General features: G+C 43.1%; 2 protein-coding genes and 1 long non-coding RNA gene across 5 annotated transcripts in view; 1 reads left to right on the forward strand and 2 right to left on the reverse strand.

Annotated features, from left to right (window-relative positions):
• Positions 1-4,692, reverse strand: part of LOC308039609 (glutathione S-transferase 3-like) — a 14,896-nt gene extending 10,204 nt beyond the window's left edge. The window contains exon 1 of one of the 2 annotated variants that reach the window (XM_080343042.1): positions 4,578-4,692. In XM_080343042.1, the coding sequence (XP_080199168.1) occupies positions 4,578-4,579 (2 nt within the window). In that variant the 5' untranslated portion in view covers positions 4,580-4,692. Of the gene's footprint in view, positions 1-957; positions 1,057-4,577 lie in introns of those variants that run through there. The other variant, XM_080343043.1, reaches the window with a different exon arrangement.
• Positions 274-3,168, forward strand: LOC308039613. The gene is made up of 4 exons (XR_013922033.1): positions 274-482; positions 692-794; positions 1,656-1,710; positions 3,070-3,168. It is a non-coding gene; the product is annotated as an uncharacterized lncRNA (long non-coding RNA).
• Positions 4,693-4,859: 167 nt separating the features above from the next.
• LOC308039612 (glutathione S-transferase 3-like) lies at positions 4,860-13,853 on the reverse strand. Of its 2 annotated transcripts, XM_080343050.1 has the most exons (6): positions 13,700-13,853; positions 9,666-9,707; positions 8,790-8,922; positions 6,863-7,004; positions 5,587-5,718; positions 4,860-5,013 (listed from the first exon to the last, which is right to left on the reverse strand). In XM_080343050.1, exons 1-6 carry the CDS (start codon positions 13,794-13,796, stop codon positions 4,870-4,872), a joined length of 690 nt encoding a protein of 229 aa, XP_080199176.1. In that variant the 5' UTR covers positions 13,797-13,853; the 3' UTR covers positions 4,860-4,869. The 2 variants fall into 2 exon arrangements, with proteins under 2 accessions (XP_080199176.1, XP_080199175.1); XM_080343049.1 differs by lacking the exon at positions 9,666-9,707 and having other exon boundaries at positions 13,679-13,707.
• Positions 13,854-20,523: the final 6,670 nt, after the last annotated feature.

Raw genomic sequence — 20,523 nt, forward strand, 5'->3', positions numbered from 1 at the left:
GCTCCCTATTTTCATCCCATTTCCTAGTGAGCCTTAATGACACGCCTGTCCTGCACCCCCCTGGGGATGCTTCTTAGTGATGTAGGAATTGTTGAAGAGAGTAGACAGCATTACCCACATCCAGCGCGAAGTGCTGGGACCAGAGCCCACCCACCCTTCCTGCTCAACCCAGAAGAAACTGGCAAGGTGCTGGAGGCTGCACTGTGTTCTCCCAGCTATCTTTGCCTTCCCACACCGTCCTGGTTTTGTTAAAAACAAGACCGGTTCTCTTTTAGTGATTTTTTCTTTCAGCTCAGGTGTTCTAGGTGGCTGCACTTTTCTGTACGCCCCCGCACCCAGGTTCGGGTTTGCTGTGCAGTCCCGCCCGTGACTGCCGGGCCCTGAGCTGCAGCTGCCGGAGCCGCCATTTCCGCACACCCAGCTCTGCTGCCGGAGTGACGCCAGCTCCACATCCAGCACTCAAGATTGGTTTTGTATATCTTGTATGTATATTCTCTACTTATTAGCAGCATTAATAAAAGCCTTTAAAACTCTCCAACTTGAAGTCTAAGTCTCTCTTCCTTTCCTCTTATCTTTCCAATCATCTTTCCGATCTAAAGGAAGGGGTGGCGGGAAATGAGGGGATAACAGGGAGCGTCTGACACGGTTTATTGCTGCCTTGCCTTAAACCTTGACACATCCCTCCCCCCAGCAGTTTCCCGCCGCCTGCTCAGCTCCGAACAGCACCACAGGATGCATTTCCTGGTTAAAAAGACCTCTTTCTCTTGCGTTCTCTCTCCTGCAGCTTACGGCTGGTGAGTAAATACCGAGCCGTGCGTAGTCCACCTGGCACATGAACTAAAGAAAGCAGAGAACTTACATTACCCCAACAGATGCCCTAATAAATTTGGAAGCAGCTTCACTATAAACAGCCACTCAAACACTTGAAGTAAAAGGAATTCGTAAGTCAGGACTTACCTCCTGAGCTTAACTCAACCTCCCCCCAGCACAGGCACGTTCCCGGAGGGTTTGAACTCGTAGCTTAGGGGAGTTTCCAGCCATACCCAATTAGAGACGAAATCAGCTATGGAGCTGCCACTACCCATCTTAAAGGTCCAGGTGTCTGAAAATCGCCATCCAAGGCAGAGGCTGTGTTTCAGTTTGCTGATTTGACTATACCATGTGGTAGCCTCATCATTTCTATGACAGCCACCTATTCAGGCTGCTGTCTTAGAATTATTGGGGCATTCTACCCAAATACAATGGTGAGACACTTTAAAACACTGAGACAATTATGGATCTTTCTGGGTCATATTTAGAGTACTAGTAACTATTTAAAGACTTACCACTGAAATTTCTAGGCTTATTTCACTATTTAACAGTAACCCGGATTTTTATTTTCAGTGCTGTATGACACAAAAAGATAGCCGAAGCATGGGATAACCATGCTCAATTACTGTGAAATACAGTTTGCCAGTATCAAACTTATTTAGGGATAACTTGATATAAAAATAGATGAACAGTTTATGTCACAGCTCACCCTGTGTCTTAAGGCAACAGCATTCATTTGGGAAATTGAGTGTATGTGGCTAATACTCAGAGATTAAATAAACTATGATTTTCCTACCCTGTTTCCATGAGAAATAACTGCTTTGGCTTTGCTATCTACATTTCAGGTGAAAATACCAAAACTGAAAGCCAGCGTGAACAGACACAAGGATGGCATAGCAGGTGGGAAATGGGATTTGGGTGCCACATACCAGGTTCTCACCTCTAGCACAGAGGGAAGTGATTGTCCCCCTGTACTCAGCATTGGTGAGCCCCGACCTCGAATCCTGTGTTCTGTTTTGGGCCCCTCGCGACAAGAAAGACACATGTGCTGGAGAAAGTTCAGAGAAGGGACACGAAGCTGGTGAGGGGCCTGGAGCAGCTGAGAGAACTGGGGCTGTTTAGCCTGGAGAAAAGGAGCCTGAGGGGAGACCTTATCACTGTCTACAACTACCTGAAAGGAGGTTGTAGCATGGAGGGTGTTGGTCTCTTCTCCCAAGTAGTCAGTGATAGGACAAGAGAAAATGTCCTCAAGTTGCAGGGAAGGTTTATATTGGATATCAGGAAAAATTTGTTCAAGGAAAAGGTTGTCAGGCATTGGAACAGGCTGCCCAGGGAAGTGGTGGAGTCACCATCCCTGGAGGTGTTTAAAAGATGTGGACTCCTACTAAGTATAACTTTTGCCTGGCTATCAGAATGATGCTGCAGGCTGATTTGTACATAAATAGGTCTTACCAGAGCAAGGGTTGAAGACAAACCCAAATCCTTCTTGGAAAATACATGAAAATTGTCTAACAACTAAGTGCTTTGGGACAGTTAAGAGTGAAACAATTCCTGAGATTATAATGCATTCTTAACTAATTTGAGCCAGGAACTATTGGGCCAGCAACCCTAAGAGACAGGAGAAATGGCATTAAACATCTGTGTATCTGCTTTGTTTACTACTTTCTTGAAGGCTGGTAACAGAACTGAAGTGCTCTGATGTGTCTTAAAGTGTTACAAAATTCAGCTAAAGACCTAAATAATAACTGCTGGAGAACTGCACCAGAATGCAAGGATACTTAGTATGGGCGTCTTTTTTGAAAAGACTTAAATCTAAGCTGATTTCCTCCCTAGTTTGCCCAGAATTTGGAAGATCACAGTAACAGTCTATAGACTCTGTACAGGCTAGAAAATAAACTGACAAACTGGTGTGGGCATATCCAAATAAGAAATGCTACATCCTTAGGCAGGGTTAACCCACAACCCATATAGCCCTGCAACGATAGTATAAACAAAAATGGCTATAGCTGTGATACGGATAGGTGCATACTAGCTCATATATAAACACATTTAGGTCTCTTCATTTCAAGCCAAATCAAAATGATAAAAAAATAACCAAACAGAACACAAGTTCTTATTAATGATTTACTGAAATACCAAGAAATGACTTATCAGTTGGGCCAGACCCGGAGCATTATGGAGTATGTCTACATTAGTGGTCTGGAACAGGAGTATGATTTTAAAATTAATTTTTTAACTGTGCTTTGGCTCCTGTCACAGTGAGATCCTGGAGTGTACAAACTGGATTCTTTCTGGATGAAATCAACTGAAAGATGTGCTCCAAGAGTGCGCCTAACGCAGGTGAAACAGCATTCTGCCCACACAATCACTCAAGTTAGGCTAAAGTAACCCTGTCCCCAAATACAGTGTTGATGACAAGGTTTCAGTATCAACTGTTCTTCTGTTCACCTTCATTCCTACTGTGCCACCCTATTTACCAAAAGGCATGGCCATTAGCTATTAGGCTTATCACCAACCAGTACTAACAGACAGTCACCTCCTGTATCTTCTACATCTGTGCTTGTGGAACTTTTGTTTGAAGAGCATTACTCCACAACTTTTCTCATATTCTGCAGAAGACGTTCATTTAGCAATGGAATTAAAATCAACAACTACAGGGTTTTCCAAACTTTGTTACTAAACTAATTGGAAATTAAACCAAGGACTAAACTGTAATTGCAATTGACATTAGGAAGGCAGGTAACAGATAAACCAGCATAGGTCAGTATCAACCTTGTATTCCCAGCAATGAAGGAAAAGTACTTGTAGTGCTGAGAACTTCAGTCGTGCTGAAGATGGGGAGACTCATTCATCAAATGGGCAACTCATTCATCAAATATCAGATGGGTGTACTCACTGCATTCCAAAGTCAAGCAACGTCTTATTTCTCAACTCGTAACTAACACAGGAATGAAACAAATCCATTTGGGATTGAGCACTAGCCTTTCTTATGTATCCTTAATACAGAATGATACATAGCAGATATTAAACTCCAAGACAACATGCTACAGAGCAGTTTTTAAAAGCATATGTGCCATTTATCGAAGTGATTAGAAAAAATCTGGAATTCCTCTGTCAAGTCATCTGCTGAAACCATAGATTTAAACAAAAACAAAAAAGAAGAGGAAAAGAAATAACATTTTGAGTTTGGCAGGTACTAGACTTTAGATAGGAATTAAACTACGTTTGTGTAATGGTTCATTACCTCTCCTTCACATCTCGCTTTGCTGGTATATAAACTCAAATGAAAACGCCTTTTCATGAGGTATACGGTTTAACAAGCATCCCATTCATAACAAGTATAAAGAATTTATCCTCCAAGAAAAGTAAAAATGAAGTTTACAACCCCCAACTTTCATTCATGACACAACATGGCAACATGACTACATAAAAAGTTTATTTGATTAGAACAGATCCTCTAGATAAAGCAGTTACATAAAAATGCCATTTGGCAGTCAGTTTGTTTCCTAATTCAGTAATAAAAGTGCAGCTTAGTTAAAAAGGCACCATACTGACATTTCAGAAAAGTCATTAGTGTTCAATAGAACTGGCAAGAAAAGCAACTCCTTCCTACTTTCTTTCAGAGCCACTTGTTTCATTTGCCTACAGTGATATTAAAAACAGTACAGGCCTGAATTAGAAGCAATCATTATACAAAAATCTGATCTGGATCTCAAAAGAAAACCTTCAGAAGAAGCAGAAGCTGAAGCTGCCAGTCAGCAACTCACATTTCTTTTATTTTTGCTTTCCTCTCTTCTCAAGAGTCTCCAGGAAGACAACGTGCTTGCTGCCATTTCACTTGCATAAAATTACCAGAAGAATGAAGGAAAAGAATAGGTTAGTAGCAAAGCATTACAAAAACCACCTGCCTACTACTGTATTTTGTATGAGAGAACAGGAGATACTGCTCACTGGAACTCCTCTGAAACACCTTTTCACCTTCTGTCTGCAGTGTAATTGTACATCTGCCATCCGATCGCTCTCTTCAGCTGAGCACAGCTGTTGTTTTAGCCAGACACACTAATTTGCTTTCACGTCATAATACATGCAGAGAACTTTCCTCACAGTCTCCACGTATTTATCATCAGGAACAGGTTTTCTCTGGCTTCCTGGCTCTAGAAATTTCTTGATTGTGGGGATGCTGCTTATCCTCGCTTTAAAAGCCTAAAAGGTAAACAGCAAGTACCTGGTATTTAAAGAACAGAAAGTGACATAAGAAAAAGCAATTTTACAGATTTCTGTAACATCCTTCAACAAGCTGTATGTCAAGGCAAGACAAGAAATATAGTTTTAGCCATGGATTAATTTTACTCCTCCTCACCCCAACCCTGTTATTTTAAACAATAATAAGGCAGCCCTCTGTCTTGTATTGATACAGGATGAAGCAGAAACAGTTATCTCTGGTTTCCAATGTGTACTTTATTCAAATCACTTCCTATGATCCAGAAAATATCTTCTGCTTAAAGGTGTCACAGAACTGGTGAGAGGAGGCGGGGGGGGGGAGGGGGGGAAGAGGAGGGTGGATTTCTTCAGATCTGTTCAGGATTTACTGCAGAAAATAACAGACTCTCTAGATGAAACATATTACAAGGTTTTTCCTAGAGCAAGCACAGCAAAACTAGAGCAAAAGAGAAATGATAAATGCTCTTGTTTTGTAGAATCACCTACACATAACAGACTCTGAAATATCATTTTTCACATTACCTGCCACATGAGTGTATTGTTAGTGTAAGGTACCTGTAACTGAGGAAAGCCTGAGAGCACGTCTGACTTCTTCTCTTCTACCATCAAAATGGCTTCAAGAAGTTGAACATCTGCCCAGCTAAAATTGTTGCCAACAAGGAAGTCGTGCCCATGGTCTTTCAAAACCTAGAAGTGCCATAAGTGAACATGTGAAGATGTGGATAGCCAGCTGGGGTTGATGTTTTCCAAATGCACAGGCACACATTCTTTGACAATACTTACTGCCTCCTTTTCACCTTTCTCTCCCATGCAACTATAGGGATACTACGAGTGTGGGGGATGTGGGCTCAGTGCCTGCAGTCACTTATCCTTTCACGAGATGTCTATTGAGCAGTCCTCACAGTGGCAATCTACAATATTGGGGTTTCTCTTAGCCATTCTTCCCAAGGATGCCCAAGCTAACTTCATATACTGGACTACAGGGTTAGATACTTCCTTGGTACTCACTCCTTTCCAGCCTCTTAAATCTTGTATTTTTCTGTATGTAGTTACAGCTTCAGTGGGAAAATGGAGAATGTAAAAGAGAGGTGATCAGCCTAAAGCACTGGGGCTAGGATACAACAAGTGGAATCCAGGGCAGAATGAACTCTGGCACCCATCTATAGGAGAGCTGCTATTTAAGTAGGAAACTGTCTTCCCTTTAGACTTCAAAAGAGAAAAGCAGCTATTTCTGCCAGGTCATCCTGTCTGTGTGTATTAGTTTCCATTGGGAGCACCTGTTGGGTCCTATCTCTCTGAGAATCGGTTAGAGAAACACCAAAATTCCAGGAGGGCTTAAGCAGCCAGACCACTGGGACTAGAAGACAGCAAAGATAGCTGTATATTACTGTGGTTAAAAAAAACAGTTAGAAATGGTAAATAAAGCTGACAATTAGCTATTCTAAAACTGTATTCTTTTTGCAATGCAAGTCACACAGTTTCATTTCTCCTCTAAAACAGGAAATTGCTAATTTAACTGCATATAGCTATGTTTACACACTCATTAGATCATAACAGTTCTGAGCCAAAGGGGAAACTTAGACCCGTCAGTCTGAATGTTGATGCTGCTCAGGCCATGAAATCTCACTTAGGATTTTCTGCAATTAACTGACCCCAACTTGTCTCATACGGCTCTGACCTCCCTCTCATCTCTCCAGCCCGCAGACAGTATGATGTCCTGGTTTAAAGTACTGCACTGACACCTTTCTGCTGCTTCTGCTTTTGGTAAAATACACAGTGATCCCATTGTTATCCTTCCAGAACAATGGAATTAAATTATGCTCCTACATACCTTCTCATATGCTGGGAAATATCTGCTTGTCGCCTTTTGAACTATAAAAGCACGTTGTTTCTCTTTATCCTCAGCAGATAAGAATGGGAACATCAAAATGAAGCCCATAAGGTCATCAGTTCCTCCAACATACATATCAATCCTTAAAACCAAAGGAAACAAAACCCTTAAATAAGAAAGCACCTGCATAATCAGAATTTTCTTAGATTAGTGTTGTGACAGTAAAAGTTGAATTTCCTGTCCCACTTCCACTCCCTCCCAATGAAAATTATTTTGGCAGTTAAAAAAATGTCACAGTCTGACTCTCACTCAGATTTGTAGTGTTGTTGGGACTTTACTTGCCTCATTGTGCAGGATGAAACAGGATAGTACAGAGGTTAAAAAAGTTTAACTTTGGTGTTACAGATCACTTCAGAATCACCAAAGAAATACACAGCACCACAAGAAGATTCATCCCAAACTGACTTAGTCACCTGGATGTATCCCACCTTCAGGGTTCGCCCAAAATCCAGGTGGTGCCATATAGTTTAGTAATGGGGTTGGAAACCTGAAGTCTACCACGTTCCACATCTAGCTAAATTATTAGTACAGCAGTTCTTCAGATCGTCCCTTTTATCAATTTTTCCAGAGCTCTGACAGCAGGTTTTGTACTGTAGACAGGACTCAAATTTAAATTAAGTCCTCATGAATATGAATAAAATACCTGGTAAGATAGTCTAACAAAATCTTCTAACCATTTTGTGTCATAAGAGATGTGAGTTCCTGCTGTGTAATAAAATTAAGTGCAGTTTTTGTTGTCAGACACCAGCCTCTGTAGTGATTAAACATGTTATGTGCAGTAAGAATCTATCAGTTATTCCTGCAAGCCTTAATGCACGCCAGCTTCTCACCTGCATCTACCTGGTCTTCCAAAACTGCATTTCTGCACTGTACATAGCATACCTGCACTGCCCAGGTATCCAAAGTACTTCAACCTGGACCAAATCACAGCAACCCTTCCTTGAAATACTGATGCTCCCTTCTCACTGCTTAAGAACACACTGACAAGTATCCACTGGTAAGAGAGCAAGAATAGGCCCCAGGTTAAATCAAAACTTGATGGAGGAATATCCTATCTGAAGGAAGAGGCATACAGGGAATGCAGGCTACAGGAATGATGGCTTTTTAGCAACACAAAGCAGATGATAACCTATGACTGAGGCTCCTGTTTGAATATGCATTCTTTTTGTTACTTCCTCCTGAACCTACTTCAGCCAATTCTTCCAACCACTTTCACCGTTTAATTGCAGTTTATTGTCAAGTATCTATTATAGTTAAATGCTTTACTTGTTGACCTTTAGTTTTCCTTCTTTTGAAAAACAGTAAGAAATGGACATTCAAAGGTTACAGACTGAGATATCCCAATTACATTTTTTTTCCTTCACACAGACACAACATCGAGATCTGGATTTAATTTCACGTGAAACCAGAAGATTTTCAACAGCTTTTAGCTGTTCTTCCCCCAATTTCAAGGACCTAAACCATGCACCTTTTACAATGCTGGGGAACATCGTGCAATCACAGATAACATCAATGACATCTTATTTTGCAGACAAAACTTAAAGACTAACCATTGCTTTCCAAAAAGTTTTCTGGTTACAAAAATAGTTCAACATTTACACGCCAGTCACCTCCCAAATATCTGTGACAGGGTGTGTTAATCTTTTACTAACGCACAATAAATCTCCGTCTCAAGTATTTTTATGTAAAAGTAATCTAACTGGAACAAATCAGTTGGCTTGCATCTAACTGTAGCCTGCCAGGCTCATTGCAAGTTTTGTGTCACTGAGGAAGACAGGTGGTTCTCTGGGTGTGCAAGTACGTAATTAATTCCAGATGTATCTAAGCTACTATAACAAATTTAAGATGAGTAGTACTGCTACCGTACAGGGCTCTCTCCTTCAGATCCTTCCCGTAGAGGTTGTACTTTGCTGCTATGTAGTTGAGGATGGCTCTGGTCTGCACCATCTTCATCCCATCGATCTCCACCATGGGCACTTGCTGGAACAGCAAGGATCCATCTAAAGGGAAAGACACATATTATTCTACTAGATCTAGTAACTCCATATCAGATTTCTTGCTGTCTTCAGAGGATCGTTACTTCTGTGGTGATCTTGCTGTGGGTAGTCATTATATTAAACTGTGATTCTTCCACACAAATAAATTACAGTGGTGGAGACAAATTAAACTGCAGAATACAATTATTGTGGATTAACATATTTCCTTTTAAAAAAAATTAACTGATATTACAGCAAGGATTGTGTACAGCAGCTTTTGTGCTGAAACTGAAATACAGTAGAGCAAATCACATGAAACACATCAACTAGGTAAAAAAGTGTCCAAGTCTAAATACATTTAAAAATTCCGTTTCATTATTTAAAACACAGTTGAAGAAAATGCCAGATTCCCAAATTTCTCCCTTATAACCAGTATCTTAAGCTAAATAAAGACATCCAAGGAAGTTTTAGGATATGTTTTCACAAGTTACTGGAACCCAAGGTAAGTTTGTGGGACCAAGTGGGACATGCAGACAAACACAGAGGCCTGGGAAGCTCTCCAGGTTGGAAAGACACAGAATTTTCAACTGCATCTGTTCACATATGAAAGAAAAATCAGCCTCTGCAGCTGTTCACAGTTCTGTTTCACCCCACGCTTTGCTGTGAGAAAGAAAGTCCCACACTGTCTTCAAAGTCTCCTCTTCACGTCTTCTCTGAGACTAAACAAGCTCTGGTCACACTTTTCTTGAGGTTTCACATGGACTCACCTTGCAGGAGCTTCTCATACTGCTCTCGGGTTTCCAAAAACTCTTCTTCAAATTGATAAAAGAGAATGAGGAAGAAGAGGAAATGAGCATCTCCTCACATTTATAGAACAGATAAACTTTTTAAACATCATAAGAAAATACACGTCATGGTTCCCTTCATTCCAGATATGTCTCCAAGGGAGAAAATACCAAGGGCACAATGGACTGTCATATTTGACAAAAGTTGCCAAAGACAACCCTAGCAGAAAAACAGGCAATAGGAGCTGGAGTGAGGATGGTTTGTTTGGTATGGAACAGGCAATTTAATGTAAGACAGTCAACAACACCAAGCAGGATGCCTTTAAAATGCTTTCTGGTATGTGGAAAAAATCTCTGCTGTGGGATATTTCGATTTAGGAGCTTAGACAGCAACCAATTCTTAGAAAGCTAAACCAAAGCTTTTACAAAAAAATGTGGAAGTATTATGCCCAGCAGGAAGTTTAGTACAGAAACATGTTTAGGACACCTAAAGATGAATTATGCACTAGATGAGAAACAAAAAGATACAGAATTGCCTGTGATCAAAATTATGCAGTTATATTCAATAAGGTTGAGTCCAATCAGTGCTGCTTATAGAGGAATTCAGTTCAAGATTAAGACACCGAAGTTACATGTCCACATGTACGTGTTTGCATGTGCCATCCACGTCTACAGTCAATGTAGATCACAGAGATTAGAAAATGCCTGAGCTTACCAATCCCTAGATGCGTGGCTATGGACTCCCAAGGATCCTTCCCCAGACAACCTTGCTCAGAACATCTGAGTGACTTATGTTAATAATTAAGAATTGCTGTACTAGGCAAACCCCAGAAGATTAGGCAAGCTAATGCAGTGCTAATGTTCAACCACTGTGAGTCTGATCACATAGTCTAAAATTCAGAACCCAGGTTTCTGCTGATAAAAAGCTGGGAAAAGAATATCCCAAGGCAAAATGTAATAATTGGTACCTGTCAAGGTTGGTGGTTTTTTTGCATTAAAAAAAAAAAAAAAAAAGGAAGAGAGAGAATCAAAACACAGGAAAAGATTATGCAGGGAAGCAGCCTGTTGTGTCTTCTGCAAGGCCTTCAAATAAAGACTGGTGGTCTTTTTGAAAAATTCAGGTTCCTTGTGTCACGGGGACACCCTGCGGTTAGTTTAAACAGAATCCAAAACAACTTTTATTAAACAGGTGAGAAACAGGATTTTAGCACTCCAAAAGTGACTTAAAAACAGGTTTGGATATCAGTTGAGGAACATTATTAAGGGGCAGCAACTAATAATTCAGGAGGTCCATAGTGTGCATGCACATGGCTTCAACCAAAACAATGCCGCAGACGCCCAAGTCCGGGAAGAGTACACACGTGCCTGAACACGGTGTGGGATTATTTTAAAGGGATACACGTACTCGTATTGAGTATGGAAAGTGTACACACTCAATCCTGCGAAGGTAAATTTATAATACACTCGCAATCCTGCGAGGAGAAATACACGTGCAAATGTGCAAGGAATATTACACGTGCTTATGTGGAAGCACGGGAGGAAAATACACTCGCAATTCTGCGAGGGTTAATTTATACACGTGCTCGTATTGAGCACAGAAAGTACACGTGCAAATGTGCACGGAAAGTAAATACACTTGCAATCCTGCAAGGGTTAATTTTACACGTGCTTAATACAAGCACGTGTAATACAAGAGACCCCCTTGTCGCGGGTCTCTTGGAGCACGAGCGAGATGCTGCTGCCGAGAGTCCTGTTTTTTATTGGCTGATCAGATCTGACTGTGGGCATTCCAGAAGCTTCTCTGCACCCCCACCGTGGCTGTGGTGTGCTCCTGAAGCCTCCAAACATCCCCCACACTGGCACCCAGCTGCTCACTGGCATCTTGGCACTCCCTTCTCCTAACGGCCCTGGCCAGGGTGCTCTGGGGCCAAACAAAAGAAGCTGCTAGCCTCAAGTAGCAGAGGGAGAGGGAGATGTGTCTACTCCTTCCATGATGAAGAAGTGAGGGGGAGAGAGCGGGGTTTGCATCCTGCCACACCTTGTCTCAGTACAGGGCTAACCGCATGAAGTGTAACAGCCTATTATACAAAAGAGGACACTCGGAGCAACTACTAGTCCTTTCTGTCCTCAAACTGAATTATCAGTTTATTGCCAAGATTGATAGCAAGTGAATAAGTCAATTATTTCAAAAAAGCATTTTGAAATGGTGTCTTGCTTCTCTGGTTTACCCAGATATTTTTCTTCCTGCCATGAGATTTCCAACTTCCCCTGACATGTAGGTCAATTTTTTCTCTTCACCCTGTTAAGCATCATCTAAATCACAGAATGACAGAATCAACTGGGTTGGAAAAGACCTCAGAGATCATCAAGTCCAACCCTTGGTCCAACTCTAGTCCATTTACTGGATCATGGCACTAAGTGCCATGTCCAATCTCAGTTTAAAAACCTCCAGGGATGGTGAGTCCACCACCTCCCTGGGCAGCCGTTCCAATGCCTGACCACTCTCTCTGTAAAGAATTTCTTTCTAATATCCAGCCTAAATTTCCCCTGGCAGAGTTTAAGCCCATGCCCCTTTGTCCTATTGCTGACTGCCTGGGAGAAGAGACCAATCCCCACCTGGCTATAACTTCCCTTCAGGTAGTTATAGAGAATGATGAGGTCACCTCTAAGCCTCCTCTTCTCCAGACTAAACAACCCCAGCTCTCTCAGCCTCTCCCCTAAGGTCTTGTGTTCAAGTCCCTTCATCAGTCTTGTTGTTCTTCTCTGGACCCGCTCCAGCACTTCAATGTCTTTCCTGAACTGAGGGGCCCAGAACTGAACACAGTACTCCAGGTGTGGCCTCACCAATGCAGAGTACAGGGGAAGGATCACTTCCCTTGTCCTGCTGACCAAGCTATTTTTGATTTAGGACAGGATACCATTGGCCTCCTTGGCCACCTGGGCACACTGTTGGCTCATGTTGAGCTTCCTGTCAATTAATACCCCCAGGTCCCTTTCTGCCTGACTGCTGTCCAAATACTCTGTGCCCAGTCTGTAGCGCTGCAGGGGACTGTTGTGGCCTGTATGGGGATATAGCGGAAGATTTGGCGAGGAGGTTAGTTAAATGTAAATACACTCAAGTGACTTGCAGCTGTCTGTAGAAAAAGCACATACATCACACTAATTGTTTTACTGGCCTTGTGTGCTTGATGAGTAGAACCTCTGAGTTAGATAACACAGGCCTGTGAGAAACTCCAGGCACCTTATCACTATGTCTGAGATTCCTGCTTTGTTGTGAGAAAGAGTGAGAGGCTGCGCCTGCCTGAAGCCTTGAAATACAGGTGAGCTCAGCAGGCCCAGGGCTGAACTGACCAGCACCTGCGTCCCTGCCTGTGTCACCTCTGCCTGGGAGCTCAGGTGTGGCTTTGGAGATCCCCCAGTAGAGAGGTAACTAAAATAAAATTTGCTCTTTGCAATTCATTCATGGCCTCTGGCTCTTCTTGCGACGTGCCTGTGTATGTGTACACATGGCCAAAGTGCAGGAGCTGGCACTTGGCTTTGTTGAACTTCATGATGCAAGTAAGACAAAATAAAATCCATGCTATAGCTTATTGTGGAGGATGTAGTCAGTGAAGTGAAAAATAAAATAAAAATCTGTGTGTGAGCATGCAGCTGAAAACAGAAAGACTAGAAAAAGCAAATGCACTGCGGTTTAACGTGGCACAGATAATACTTGTTAAGCCAGGAACACACCCGTCATTCAGCTCAATGGCCCTGGGTCAGTAATCAAATGCTTCATCAAGTATACGCAGTCTTGCATTAAGCAAGAAACTGGTTTACAGTGTCACTGCTCAGAGGACATGTAACTTGAAACCATACTTTCGTGTACATAAAGTAACAGTGGTTTAATTATACCAAATAGCAAATGCTCATTTACTACTCGGTCTGTGGATGCTTTTTCTTTTTTTAGTTAATAACCTGTGCTCTGCCTCAAAGACAAGCAAAGACAAGCTTACCAATGTGCAGCTTAAAAACACTGAAACAAACCTCGACTCCAGCTGCAGCTAACAACCAGCGAACTGACTCCATCTTGCCTCTTCCCTTAAAGTAGTAAAGTTTCGGTTTTCCAGCCATGACTTCAAATTTCCTGTTACCTAAAATAGTTATAAAAGATAAGTTAATAATGATCGAAAAATCTGATGGCAGCTGGAATAACGGCTCACAGGTCACTCACATGTCAAAGATTAAAGTTAATTTTTTAAAAAACATTTCAGTAAAGTTTCAGGCTAAACTGATTTGGTTTCGCCACTCAATAGTCAAGTCACAGTATTTCACAGTCTTTTCATTCCCCTGAAATTCAGGAATGGTAAGCATTAAGTTGCTAAGTAGGAGATAACAGAAAAAAAATTAACTCACCACTAAACAAATTCTTGAAACTTTTAGAAAATGTAAGTTTTAGCACTAGAGCAGTAGCTCTCACCACTGAAAGCCAAGTTTCGACTGCAGGGGAGAAGGGGTAGTAGACAGGTTTTTCCAACCCGGCAGTCCTTTTATTGAAGAATGCCAAAAGTATCTAAACATTAATTCTACACATACTTAGGTAAAGTATGGGAACACATTTTCAAAGCCTCTCAGTTGTGTTTGTAGTTGTAGTGATGTAGGGTAAGTATGTGACCCAGAATCAGCAGAAACTTCAAAATAATTACCATTTTCTTCTGTAATAATCCAAATTAAAATACAAATATTCAGACTGTTGCACTACTTACCCTTCTACTGGTTGCACTTCTTTCTCTTAATATTCCCTGTTGCTAAGAAAAACCTTATAGACTTTTTAGTTGATCAAATGCTTTGCAAGCAGCACTTCAGTTCTCAAATGGCCTCATAAACAAGGCTGTTAGTCATTATTTTTTTTGAACAGACTAGTGTTTAGGTCTCAGCAGTAATTGGATCCCGCTGTACAGCCATAAGCCAAGGGAGCATCAACTTCTATCATACTGGCACTTCACACGCAGAACTCAGTAACAGCCTGTCCTGGCTGCAACTGAGAGCTGCTCCCCCTCTGCAGGGAGATTTCTTGTCACCCCAACCCACAGCTCAAGTAATCCTGGAAAAGAGGCTGTTGGCATACAAACAATAACCTCCAGTTCCCAACGCTGCAAGCATTCCTTCATAAGTGGAGGGGAAAAAAACAACGTATGAAAGACCTTGAACAAACCTGAGGCAAGCAATTCGCCTGTTAGCCAACAGGCACAAAAATAGAACACATAATACAAGGCTGCATCAAACCATGGGAATTCAGATGAGCCAAGCTGTTCGACCCTGCACGCTTGCTTAGGGACTTCCATTTCTTCTTAGGTAAGTCACTGGAAACTAAAATATTGCTGAGTAGTATCTATACTGCTAATAAATGTAACAGCAGATGAAAAACAGGAAAAAATACTAAAGAAAAGTATCACAGAATGGTTGGGGTTGGAAGGGACCTCTGGAGATTGTCTAGTCCAACCCACCTGCTAAAGCAGGTTCACCTAGAGCAGATCACACAGGAATATGTCCAGGAAGGTTTTTAATGTTTCCAGTGAAGGAGACTCCACAACCTCTCTGGGCAGCCTGTTCTGTGCTCTGGCAGCCTCAAAGTAAAGAATTTTCTCCTCATATACAGATGGAACCTTCTGTGCTTCACTCTGTGCCAATTGCCCCTCATCCTATCGTTGGGCACCATCTGGTCCCATCCTCTTGACACCCACCCTTGTGATACTTATGAACATTGATGAGATCCCCTTTCGGAAGAACAGAACGAAACAGGAGTTGCTTGTACTACAGCTAAATTCACAGAAGAAGAAGAAAAAAGCCAAAGGTGATTCTTAACTTGAGGTTTAAAACATTCAAGAAACAGAACAGTCACTTTTCTTCAGTGCACCTTCCTGAAACCTGCTCCTAGCATCACAACTGGCATATCAGCACAGGAGATAAGTGAGTCACTGTTGCCCAGCACACACTGATGCTGCAAAGGAAAACAGAAGGTAAAGACACAGCGGATGCTTGTCTTGTAAATGCAGGGGGATCGATGAGCTTTGAAGCAAGCTGTAGCATTCTGATTCCTAAGACTGAGTCTGACATGCAGTGCTGGAAGACAAAGTCCAGCTTGTGAACTTTTAGCCAGGAGCTGCAATCGCAGGTGGGTTGCTGGTCATTGCCCTCAGCATGGGATCTCAACAGCAAGAGGGGCTTGGGGAAAAAAGGATCTCAGTTTTGATTTGTGAAGGCCACCTGGGCTAACAGGGAGAAAGAGGGAACATATATCCACGCAAGAAGCCACTGCTCCCATGCTGGCTGCACAGACCAGAACACTGGTGAAGAGGGCCAGGAGACCAGCTGTGCCTGGCGTGTCCTGCAGACCCAAGGCTGTGCTCGCACTCAGCAGCCAAACTCCAGCCGGACGCCAGCTGTCCTTGGCACAGCTCTCCTGTCACACCAGCCCGGGTGAAAGTCCCCTAATCAACTTACAACAGGTAGTATCCTCCTGGGCCACTGACTCCAACCCCTTCCATTTGTGACACGTTCTTCATAGCCCGAAGATGAAGAGCGGTTCATGTTACTAAATGGCGAGCCATAACGCTAATAGTTGGCAGTTAGGGGAGGGCTCGGAAGCAAAGAGCAGCACGGAGAACACTCTCACAGAAGAGATGAGAAACGCTGGAGTACGCACCTCTTGTACCAACACTTGTCTGGCTTGGGGCGAGCAGGCCAGGACCAGGGACATGACATCCTGATCAGACACCCCGATGGCAAACTGCACCTGGCACAGCACCCACCCCCCGCCCCGGACACCGGGGTGCTGACAGGAAAGGCAAAATCACCGAAACCCACATTATCCAGACAGAGAAGGCGAATAATAAATAACAAGCAAAGAAACGAACGCGGCGAGGGCCGCAGACCGTCACCCGTCCGCCCGCCCGCCCGCTTGCCAATCCGTGAGGAAAGCAGCCGAGCCGAGCCGAGCCGGGCCGGGCCGGGCCGAGCCGAGCCGGCGGCCTACGCACGCACGCACGCACGCACGCACGCACGCACGCACGCACGCACGCACGCACGCACGCACGCACGCACCTTCCCCGCCAGCAGCCCCAGTCACGGTCGCTCCGCTCCCCGTCGCAGCGCTATGAGGCGGTGACGAGCGGGACAGCCGCCAATAGAAAGCCGCTACTCTGCATAGTTAGCGAAGGCTTCTGGGAGGAAAGCGTAACGAAAAACAAACGAAAAAAAACCTTTACAAATTTGGGGTGGTTTAGCCTGGAACGTTTGGTCTTTACTCAGAGGTAACTCCATGGTGTGCATCACTGAATATTCCACCTCGGCGGCATCGCCGTAACATGCAGATAATTTAACTTCGTGGCCTTTATATAGCTTTAGAGCTCAGTTTTACCACGGATGTGAGGGCGATCTGGCTGCGACATCTGTCACCCCATTGATCGCCAGGGTTGATTCGGCTGATCTGGCTGGCTAGGCGGGTGTCCCCTTCCTCCCTCACCGCTCCATGTGCGTCCCTCCCGAAGCTGCGCGCTCGGTCGAAGAGGACGACCTTCCCCGATAGAGGCGTACCGTTCATCGGTCAAGGGTATACGGTAGCTGCGCTCCCCTGCTAGAACCTCCAAACAAGCTCAAGCGGTCCATTTGTAGGAGAACGTAGGGTAGTCAAGCTTCCAAGACTCCAGACACATCCAAGTGAGGCACTGCACGGGGCAGTCTGCCATTCTTTTGCGCCGCCGCCCGGAAAATAAGCTTTTTCCAAACCCTCCAAAACTCCCCACTTGCACATCTCCTTTGCACTGCAGCAGGAAGCGGTAATTACTTTACATCCCTGTGAGTCTTCCTCAGTTTATCACTTCTACCCACATCCATCCCCACATCACCCATGGCTCCTCGAGCTCCTCACCTTACACACTCCAGCTACAATCCAGTATTTTTCACCTAGTTTATCACCTGTACAAGTCACTTTAAGCCCATGTAACAGTTATGGAAAGGGCTGGGTTTGTAAGTTATCAACCTTCTCCAGCTTCTACTGTCTTGAAAGCGGGGGGAGAAAGCTGAGGAAAGGTGACACAGGACACTAAAGATTAGAATAGAATAGATTTCAGTTGGACTAGACCTACAATGGCCATCTAGTCCAAGTGCCTGTCCTTCTGAGGTGTTACGCATCTTCAGTTTGATTCAGCACTGCAGTCAGTTTGGTGCTCAGATGTGAACTCCTCTGAAACTGCCAGCTTCACGTGAAGCTCATGGTGTAGTGCAGAAACTACATGCTTAGACTCAAACCACACAGGCCACCGACCTGCAGAAAGAGCACAGCTGCGAGGAGGCAGCACCCCTCCCATAGGGCACCACTTGTAAGGCTTATTTAAAAAAAAGCAAAACAAAACCAATCAAAACCCCAACACCCCACAATTAAAGAAAGAAAGAAAGAAAGAAACAAAAGCAAAACCGAAATTCTCTTATTATAAAAGATCTAGACTCCACTCAGTCAATATTTCTTTGAGAGTAACTTTATTCTGGAAAGGAGACAACACAGAAGGAATGAAACAAATATTTATAATGTTTTTGAACAAAAACACTGAACAGACAAGAACCATTATTTCTTCAAGAACTTACTCCACCCTCTCCTTCCACATTAGTTCAAAAACATCCTTTCAATATGTTTTCTTCTTCACATTATGGAACAACCTACTCATATCAACAGTCTTATTAGGTACAGAAATACCATGGAAGTGGGTTTTCTGGGGTGGTTTTTATTTTCATTAACATCATGGCACTTACTCCAAACTTTTATGAAAATCTGGGTTACAAAGGTGAACGAGTCCCTTGTCAGGCTCCTTTATTTCCAACAGTCATTATTACATGTTATGCATAAAAGCCTGAGAAAATGTAAACAATAGGATTCTAAAAACATTTTGCATAAAGATGCTGCTAAATATTAAAACACAAAGTAGTACATTACGTATGATAAATTCTCAGATATGCTGCTTGTCCAGCTTTCAGTATAATAAAGCCCTACATCTTTTCTGTATCTGTATTGCACACTGAGACAGCACAGTAAAACACATAGCTCAGTCTTTGCTCAAAAATAACTTTCCAACTTCAGTAGGAATTTGCGTGAGTAAAGGCTACAAGACTGCTGCTGTTATACTTGTACTCAGCAATTCTTCCGTCCCACTAAATTAAAATGAGCAGAGGTGATTCTGAATATCAAGATTATTAGCTTTTTTTCCTAAAGGTAGGCTTTAATTCAGGAAAGCAGGAGATACGCGAAAAAAAAGTACTACTTCTTTTTCTAATCTTTTTGCCAGACTGACCAAAACCTGAATGCTGTGGCCAAGAAAATCACTGCAGGGCTGAAAATGGCTGAGAACTTTAAACACATGGAGTAGTCCCCATCCTTAGCAGAGAGATCCAGGCATCTTCAGAGGGCTGGCAAGTTCTCAGGAGAGCTGAATTTCTCTCAAGATGATTCTCACTCACCATTCGTTGACAGAGTCAGCTCACAAGAAAGGAGCTCACACTTAGGTACGTGTGGTTAAGTAGGACCAATCCAAGCCCCAGCAGCCCGTTCTAGTGACTTGTCAATCTCTTGCTTTCACTAGTAGGAATTAAGTATATGGAACATACTGGTTAAATTGCCTACTTAGGTCTAGGGATACTTAGGATAAGCTCAGGTTGTTCCCTCTTGAGACCAATAATTCAGTGATAAAATAAATTAAATGATATTAAATGATATCTAGACATAAATACTGATATTTCCCCCAAGGGAAAAAAACTATCTTTCCAGTTCTAACACAAATATACCTATCAATCATCTCCCTTTCTGCTCACGCAAAGATACCATCAGTATGTGCTTTAGAAATTGAATGGCTGTTTTAAGTTCACTGTGACACACTGGCACTGCCGCTTTGGAAGCAGTTAGATGTGGAGTTCATACTTCCTATGAACAAATAACTGGGGTGGCTGGACATGTTAACATGTCCTTGGCATCTGTAAGTCTTGTATGCATACTTCTTTTTAATGCATAGACCCTTTCGCTCCCTTTTTGTCTTCTTCTGTGGACTGAGCCCATAAAGTCCAACAGCTGCCAGTGGTCCTCACAGCTCCCTGTAGCACAGCGCCAGCAGCCTGCTCTGAGGTACAGCTTCCTCCAAGTCCCACATGTTCTCCGTGGGAGGACTGGAAAGGCCAGCATGAATTATCCATCTCCAGTCCCCAGCAGCTGCCCCTCGTGGGAGCTGGCAGACCCCACAGACAGGGTCTTGCTGACACACTTGCCCTTTACCTCCTTCAAAAGGCCCGGGTGCTGAGAACTACACCTGCCCTGATCCCTTCAGACTGGATCTAAGTCTCGTAAATACAAGATTTGCCTGATCTGTTCACACAATGAAGGTGAGCATCTCTGCACACATCTGCGGGAAGCTGCACTTTCACAGCAGGCTGCAGCTTTGGCCGTGCTGGTCTAAAATACAGCGATAAAAGATGCTCTCCCACCACACTGTACTGTTTTATCTTCCTGCTGTGGAAGGAGGTGCAGGAACACTCAAATGCTGTTTCTGATCTACACCAATCTTTTGCTGATGGCTGGACTCTGGTACAACTTTCCTGTGCAGAATAAAACCAAAATAAGGGGCCATTTTCTTTTCTCTGCAATCTGATAACTCATCTTCTCTTATAAACTGAGTTAAACTGCTCCTCAAAGAGCTGTATCCGCTTCTGTGAAATCAACCACAAATTTACAATGTTTTTTAGCAGGACCAGGTAAAGTCCCACTTTTCCCAGTAGAGCCTGGGGGACTAACTTACAGAAGCTGACTTGTTCTTCACATTGT

The sequence above is a fragment of the Nesoenas mayeri genome, assembly GCF_963082525.1.
Source record: "Nesoenas mayeri genome assembly, chromosome: 3".
Classification (NCBI taxonomy): domain Eukaryota; kingdom Metazoa; phylum Chordata; class Aves; order Columbiformes; family Columbidae; genus Nesoenas; species Nesoenas mayeri.